The 8,563-nt window shown below is 40.3% G+C and overlaps 1 protein-coding gene across 5 annotated transcripts in view; it reads left to right on the forward strand.

The window, feature by feature from the left end:
- The window catches only part of RAB8B (RAB8B, member RAS oncogene family), a 30,010-nt gene extending 22,363 nt beyond the window's left edge, over nt 1–7,647 (forward strand). The window contains exons 8-11 of one of the 5 annotated variants that reach the window (XM_062583628.1): nt 922–946; nt 1,076–1,243; nt 3,344–3,413; nt 7,456–7,647. In XM_062583628.1, the coding sequence (XP_062439612.1) occupies nt 922–946; nt 1,076–1,243; nt 3,344–3,393 (243 nt within the window). In that variant the 3' untranslated portion in view covers nt 3,394–3,413; nt 7,456–7,647. Of the gene's footprint in view, nt 1–921; nt 1,244–3,343; nt 4,709–7,455 lie in introns of those variants that run through there. The other 4 variants (XM_062583631.1, XM_062583629.1, XM_062583633.1 and 1 more) reach the window with 4 other exon arrangements.
- The last annotated feature ends 916 nt before the right edge of the window (nt 7,648–8,563 follow it).

Here is an 8,563-nt window from a genome sequence, read left to right on the forward strand (position 1 = left end):
TAGTGGTAGTCCTGCCTCGAGTGAGAGGTTGAACTAGATGATCTCCAGAGGCCTTTCCAACATTTCTGTGATTCTGTGACATGCTTCATGTGTTCTTAATTCATAGTAAAACATGTAGCTTTGATTTAATGAAGCCATTCTTAAGAGTGTATGATTGCAGATGTGGGAAGCATTGCTGCTCTTACAGTAGTTTGCTAGCTTTAAATGAGATTTGGAGACCATGGCTTCATTTACTTTATTACTTTAAATTTTTTTTTTTTTTAATAGAAGGACCAGCAAAATACAGTTGGTACCAAATGTAGTTGTTAATTTCGTAAGCACTTGTGCAAACATTTGGCCAGACTAATTGACTGATGCAATCATGGAAGTTGCCATTACTAGCGAACAAGAATTTGGTGATGCAAATCTTGTTAGGCAAATAAGTTTCCCACTTTCTAGTAAAAGAACCTTCAAAAAAACCCAGTAAATTTTGTGGTTGAGCCATTCAGTGGGGCAGGTGGTAGAATCCACCTCTACTTCTAGTCAGATCTTAAGTAGGTCAGTGTATACCTGTTCTCAACCTAAGTAGTACTTAAATACAAACACGTGTTAATATGTAATTTTTCCTTATTTTGTGAATACTAAATGTAGTGCAACCTGAAATTGGTGTATTCTTTTTAACCATAACAGTGTGATCCTTGCTTTATTAAACTTCAGATTGTGCAGTCACTCCTTGAGTTAGTTCTTGAGATTCAGGTTGTTGGATAAGTTGTTTTAAAAGTAGGCAGCTTTATCAAGGGATTAACAGAGTCTGGGTAACTGATGAGCCCCAGTTAGAGCAAACAGCTCTGGTTATTACCTTGCAAGGGAGAGGAGGTGGAAGAAAATTAGAAAAGCTATTTTTTCTGCATTTTGTGACATTGATGTTTTTTTGTTTTTCAGAATGACAACAGTTCATCAGGGGCAGGTGGGCCAGTAAAAATAACAGAAAATCGATCTAAGAAGAGCAGCTTCTTTCGATGCACGCTACTTTGATGAACTTCTAATGATAGACTGCAGCACACTTAGAACCTTTTCTGCTTCTTTGAAAGCACAGGGTCACAAAGCCTCAGAAATAATACCACCAAGCTGCTGCTGAGAGCTCCATTGAACGTAGACTGCGATACACAAAATACCAAGTGGATTTTGTTCACTAAGCCTATTGACCTGTCAGGCTCCTCTTTCTCAGATATGGAAGCTATGAAGTGGAGACACAAATGCAAGAGTTAACTTGTTTTCCTTTTCTACTTTCTGTTTTATTGCCTGTTGCAAAAGCTGCTATGTTTCTTTTAACTTTGCACATCCATATTGGCCTCTTATTGCCTGTTACAGCACAATCTTACATTTGTATTTGCACAGTTTGACCTGTAAGAAAGATTCTTAACAGATTTGTGCAGGATTTTCTTTTAACAAATTTATTATATAAAGCAGAAGAGCCAGGGAACAGATCAAGTCTTATTTCCACTAGTTTCTTTGCTGTATACATGTGGCAAGTATGGATGTTGACACTCTAGAGATGAGTATTAGAATAAGAATTGGCATTTAACAATTTGTGTGTTTTTTTTTTTCTTTTGGATGCACAAATCTGTTCAAGCTGAAGCTGTGGCTTCTATTCTGAATGTAGTATGTTGCTTTTCTTTCTTTACCAGACTTAGCAAAGTTGTGTTCTGAATTGCCAGTCACTGCCTGATTCACAAATGCACCTTTCAGTTATTTCAATAAATACAATGTCTTTCCTCACCTAACTTTCCTTTGTTAGCTCAAACTGTCTGCACCTTTTTTTGTTTCTGATGAAGTACACTCTGGAGTTGAAATTGTCATCACAAATTGACCTCATCGCTATCACTTAAGTGGCTTGTGGAATTTGAATGCTTGAGTTTTGAGTAACCTCTTTATGGATTCATTTGTTCAGAAATCTTCTAAAGGTGACTTCCATTTCTACTGTAATTCTGAGGATAGTCACTAATGTCTGTAAGCATTGGCCCTTGACAACAGAGGCATACAAAAACTAACTCCCTGTGCAGTTGCTAAAGGAAAGAATCACACCAGGATTATAATGTATTTGTTCTGCAATTCATGTGGAATGTTTGAAGCCCTCTTTGGTCTGCTCAAGCCGTTAAATTATTTCATCATCAAAAACTAGTACAGTGACTTAGCCTGTTAGAAGCAGAGTTGAAACTTAGTTGCCTTTTATTCAATTGAGCATTGTATAACCTAATTTTTGTTTTACCACTTTTTTAATGTGTTCTGGAAAAGTTCCTGAGTAATTAAAAACAGGTGCTTTAGTTTCTGTTGATGTGCCAAACTTGGACCATTGTAAGCTTTACTTACAGGTTTGTGTCCAGCCTGTTTGTTAGTAGGAGACAGGTGGATTCTGTCATTGTCAAAGTCATGTCTCTGATGTGCTTGCTTTTGCCCTGCTACGTTGTCTAGGGTGGCAGTCAGTGAGTTGGCTGTTGCCACAGAATAGTTCTGCTTCACTTTGTGGCATTGAGTACTGAATTTGTCATCTCTGGGTCTGTTGTAAATATTTTGAAAGAGAATGGGCCGATAGCATTAAATGTAGACTTTTGATTTGAAAAGTTTTATTAGTAGCAGGTTCCATAAAGTTATAAAGTTTTAAGTGGCTTTCTGTCAACCTCTCCCCACATGTATTTTAATTCAAGTAGTTGTAACTAGATTGTGAATCTCACAACTTACTGTTGCTGCACTAACATAGAAAAATCGTCATGGCAACAAGATCTAGTGGAAAAACAAAGCAACCCTAACTGCTCTGTTGTCCACCCTTGATGTTTTGTTTGGACAGACTAAAGCAGTTATGCTTTCTGTATGGTTTTTTTAAAAAGTGCTTTCTATACAGAAAGTGTTGTGACACCAATTATGAATGTCTTTTATTTTCAGTAATTTACCTCTGACTTATTTGGTGTCGTAATACTTTGATTTTTATCTCAGGGGTTGTTTGCAAACCAAAACTGACATGTTCTGCGTTTGGCAACGTTTACAGAATGCTTTGTATTGTTTTTCCTGTCCTATCTGTGTAGTTAAATGTACGTTCTATGTTAGTCTCCATGAACTTCCCTTTGAAAGAGCCTGCAAGTAATAGAGTCTATGAAGTGCTTCTTGAAGCAGCAGCAAATGGGGGTATCTGCTCTGTATTTAAAACAACAAAAAAAAAACTTGCTATTTTCTTACATTTAGTTATGTTAAACTGTACATAAACGTGAGGTAAGACCATAGGAAATTCACTTTGTGCATGATAAAATAATGCAGTCAGTATTTCCCTTTGCTTAATGTTCATGTAAAGTTAATCTTTTTCTGTTTGTAGAAGAATTTAGTGCAATTTTGTTGTCCCCTGCTGAAACTGAAGAAATCTAATTTCACGTTTTATGGATAAGGTAAAATGCATATTTCTCTCTCTCTCTCTCTCTTGTTTTGTCTTGTTTTGCTCCCACCCGTACTCTCCAGCAGTATTAAATGGCTGAGTAGCTGCACTTTACTAGTGTGCTAATTTTTGGTCAGTGTAGACCTCTTCCTGTGTAGAGTCTGGATTGTCAGGCATTGAAAAATGTGCTGTATCTTAGCTTGCAAATCAATCGTATGTTTTACTGAGAACTTTCTTTTTTTTTAGCTATCTCTCGCTTTAGGCAAGTGGAAGGTGATAAATCTGCCTAGGCATCAGATACTGGGTACTACAGGCTTTTCTAATATCAGTATGATTTTTTTTGTGCAGTCTTTGTTGCAAATTTGCTCAAGACTATATAATCTGAACTTGGAAGAACTCTTAGCTATACCTCAGTCAATTAGCTACTATTCTAATGGCCATTAGAATGAAAGTCATTCAATTATTATTCATTAAGCAGCAAATGTATTTCTGTCTTGCTCCAAAGATTGTCATCAACTTTTTAGGAAAGGCAGACTTTTTTGTGGATTTTGATAAGACAAAGCTGCTGTTTATGCTGTTGATTTTTATTTTTATGAAACCTTTCCTTCTGTCCCATGTCTGTGCAATGCATCTTGACCAAGTTTTTTTCCAAGTGTTTTCTAAAAAAAAAACACAAAAGAAAAAATGGTCTCAGTGCTTCTCAACTTTAGCTTTCAGTCTGTGCTCAGCAAAACATGCACAAAGTGGTTTTGTTGAGTAGATACAGAATATTTGATTTAGTTATTAGTTGTCCTGAAGTTCTACTATTGTATTGTTGTTAAAACTTAAACCACTCATGAAACCTAACACAGCTCACTTTTTAGGGAGGTGGGGAAGGGTTGTTCTCAAAAATGCTGATTGTTTTTTCAGACATGCAGGTTGTTTTGGGGGTTTTTGAGGGGAGTTCTTTTTGGCAAAATGCATTTCTCATCACAAGTACATTTCCCCTCCTGGTCTGCTAAAGTCAAGTGAATCAAGTCAGTCATTTTCTCAATTGAAAATAGGAGTCTGGAATACACATAATACGTTAAAAATTGTGAATGGATAATGATTTGAAAGCTACGTGAATAATATGTAAACTGCATAAATGTGTTGTTTGTGGAAATGCATCTGTTATCTGTTTGTATATAAATGTAAGTGAAATTTTGCAAAGTTAAACTTACTGAGGGTTAGCCTGTAGATGATAGGTCCTTTTTTCCTCTGTTCACTGAACTGCTTGTGCCACTCTTGTTCTTATAAATAAAACTTGTATTTCTGCCTGCCACAAAAGCAGGATTTCCATTAATTTTTATTTCCAGTGAATTCAAGTGTTTTAGTGTATTCCTATGGCCTTACAAACATTTTTTTCAAATAAAACTTCAATTACAATTATTTTAATGTTGTATAGCTACTAAATTCAGACTAAAACGTATAGCCCTTGAAAAAATGCTTAATTTTGAAATAGGATTGTCTTACTATGTGTGTTTAAGCACATTTTATCTCTACTCTAAAGGTGTAATATGAAAAGCTCCTGCAGATAAAGTGAACTGGTTATGTCGTTAACTTGTAAACCTAATCATTAATTGTGTATTGATAATATGTATAGGCAAAAATATCCCAAACTCCCCCAAAACAAACTCAGTCGTTTTATTATTCCATGCAAACTTTTTTACAACAATGTGTCTCAAATAAAAGTTACATAATGAAAAGCATTTGAAGTATTTTGTATGAAATATTCCATGTAGTTTTTACACAGTATTTCCAGGCTACTTCCAGGCATTTCCAGGCTACTTCCAGTACATCTGTTGTGGAAAGGGGTCCGGCTGAATTGCATCAATAAAGCTTGCTTAACTTCAGTGGCAAGTCACAGGGTTTTTTGAATGGTTTTGCTTATTCCTAAAAATGACTGTTCTTCAGATTTCTCCTGAAATATCCTGTACTCCTGTAGTGATTACTTGGCCTAGAAATGAGATCTAAGTACATTATTCAGATGACTTTAGGCTTTGTAAAGATAATGAGACACAGTCTCCAGTTTATCTAAGAATTACCTAGTTACTTGAATTGTTACCTTGATTTAAAACGCCCGCGTACACACACACACACACGGGCACACGCACATAATGTGAAGGGTATGATCTTGGGCCTTCTAAGTAACCTGAGGCACAATACTAATACAGTAACTAATACAGCAAATACTGTTTGCCTTGCATCCTCCTACCCTGAGCGATTTGACAAAAGTATTTGTTGGCAATTACATTTACAGTGGTTCTTGACTTAGAAATTCATGCAGTTTGGCAGTAACTCAGTTGACTGGGGTGAAAATAAGAGAAACTAAGGGAAGAATGGTTTGGTATACTCGAGACAAAAGCAGCTTAATGGTTGCAAGACTGAAATGGATACCCCAAGGAACACACAGGGAAGGTACTTCAGCATGAGTAACAAGCAGCTTCTAAAATTCTTGCTTTTCACGCTTTTCCTCTAGTAAAATATATCTAACTGAAAGCGTATGTAGTCTCTTTACTTTCATTAAGAGCAAGCTAGAGGTATGTGCTTGTTGTCTCTGTTTTTGTTGTTTTTCAGATTGCTGCTTCAGGACTGTTTAACTTGCAGATCATTGTGATCTGAACTGGTTTTAGATCCTCAGCAGTCCTGAAAGCTAAGTCCTTAAATTCAATTCTCACAGAAGTTAGTGGCATATATCTGCACCAATGATGTCTTAAAATACATTTATATTCTTCATGTATCAAATGGAAGTAACAGGAATATTTACGGTGCTAAAAATGGTGATTTATTAAAGTCCCTTGATCTATTTTTTGATGCAGATAAGGCATCATAAAAATAGCACTAGCACATTTGTAGATGAGAAGCAAATTATTGTATATATGTATAACCTATCCACCTTTTATAATCTGGTGAATTGCCTTTTTTAAATAATTCCTTTTTCAACCTAGTCGACTAGTGTTTTTCAGGCTTCTTGAGCTACACCAAGGTCACTGATATCATGTAAGATTTCAAAATAATCTATCTTTAGAAACAGCTCTAATCTTTGAGATACATAAATGAAGTTTTTACAAGTTTCATTGCTTAATGCAGTTTGTGCCATCTGGAGGTTTGAAGAAAGGGCAGGGAACGCAAAATGTTATCAAAGGCTGGGGAGACAATTTCTCGGTGTTCCAGGATGTTGCAATTTCTTACTCTTCCCCCCACCACCACTATCTTCAGTAGAGCACATCAGCATTAAGTTTCTGGTATGATCAAATACTACATAAATTCCTATGAGCACAAGTTTGGTAAATAATTACTATTCTTTCAATCAGCAAAATAAAACAACAAGTTAAGTGGGATGTACTCATTTTGCTCACCTGGGGAATTGGTACATGTTGGGTTGTTGAGGGTTCATGTAGCTTGTGAGCTCTGCTACTGAACGCAGCACACTGCTATCTTCAAAGTGAAGTTTTGTAAACTGTAAGTGTTGAGAATTTCACCTTATTTAGTCTTAAACAACTTCCTGGAGGAGAAAGGTTTTGAGATGACCTCTCGCAATTGTGACTTTAAAAAAAAAAAAAAAATAATAAAAAAGCCACACAGGTACCAGTCCAAAAACCCTGTACTAGGCAGTGATCTCCGAGACAGTCAGAAAGCCAGAAGGTTGTTTTTGATTTCTCAGGGGAACGCTACCATTGCATGCGCTAACCTTTCCAACCCGGTGCAACACTTGAGTGGCACCAAAGAGACGACACTGCTGTGACCTTGCTTGTGACAGAAAATGGCCTGCTGGCGCCTTTCTGAACTGCTTCCTTCGCAGCTGACAGTTGTGGCAGCGTTTTGCGCACGTAGCTGCCTCGGGTTGGAGCAGTCAGCGATGCACCCGTCGGCAAGGGCAGCGGCTGTCTTTACCCAGTGAAGAGCTTCCACTTCGCTTCAAGCTGGGTCAATAACTTTCAACTTTTCCTTATTAAAAAAAAAAAAAAAAAAAAAAAGGAATGTTTAATTATTTTTCAAGGCTGTTTTTCCTTCCTTCCCCTTTTTTTTTTCAGGCAACGTAGTGACTAACTCGCTCTGGTGTATATCCTTGATGAAGAATGGAGTTGTTTCAAGACGCCTAAGCAAGGTCTAGCCATGAATTCACTGCTGAACGCTGCTTCCACACTTGGTCACCTAAAGTGCAATGGCTATGTACAATTCACATTTATGCTCTGCAACAATAAACTAGAGGAGGGAAAAGGCAACCATGTGTGTCTTATTTTGGAAAACTTCTTACAAACACTAGCATAGATAAAAGCACTTGACATTAGGCCTGAGCAGCTGGCAGTGTGAGGGATGGGGATGGGGAGGGGGATATCTTCTTTAAAAATATTCTTTGAGTAAGTCTGTTAACTCTTTCTTGACACCCAAGTTCTGTTTGGCCAAACTGATCTGTTATGCTTCACATATTTTATACATCTCAAGAGAAAATAGGTAAGCGCGCGTGCAGCGCAGTGTAATGGTGGGGCCGCTCCTCTGCGGAGCACCACCGGGAGCCGAGCGCCGCCGGCTGCGCTGGGGCAGGGAGCCGTTGGGCTCGGGCACCCTGCGGCAGGGGCCGCCTTCCCCGCTGCCCCTCGTTTCCCCGACGGCCGTGAGGCGGCGGCCGGCCCTCGGGGGGCTGCGGCGGCCATGAGGCGGCGGCCATGAGGCGGCAGCTGGCCCTCGGGTGGCTGCGGCGGCCGTGAGGCAGCAGCCGGCCCTCAGGGGGCTGCGGCGGCCATGAGGCGGCGGCCGTGAGGCGGCAGCCGGCCCTCGGGGGGCTGCGGCGGCCATGAGGCGGCGGCCGCCCCTTGGGGGGCTATGGCAGCTGTGAGGTGGTGGCCGGCCCTCGGGGTGCGGTGGCAGCCATGAGGTGGCAGCTGGCCCTCGGGGGGTGGCAGTGGCCGTGAGGCAGCAGCCATGAGGCGGCTGCCGGCCCTCAGGGGGCTGCGACGGCCATGAGGCGGCGGCCGTGAGGCGGCGGCCGGCCCTCGGGGGGCTGCGACGGCCGTGAGGCGGCGGCCATGAGGCGGCAGCCGGCCCTCAGGGGGCTGCGACGGCCGTGAGGCGGCGGCCGTGAGGCAGCGGCTGGCCCTTGGGGGGCTGCGACGGCCATGAGGCGGCGGCCGGCCCTTGGGG

Source organism: Rhea pennata, chromosome 10, assembly GCF_028389875.1.
Source record: "Rhea pennata isolate bPtePen1 chromosome 10, bPtePen1.pri, whole genome shotgun sequence".
NCBI classification, from domain to species: domain Eukaryota; kingdom Metazoa; phylum Chordata; class Aves; order Rheiformes; family Rheidae; genus Rhea; species Rhea pennata.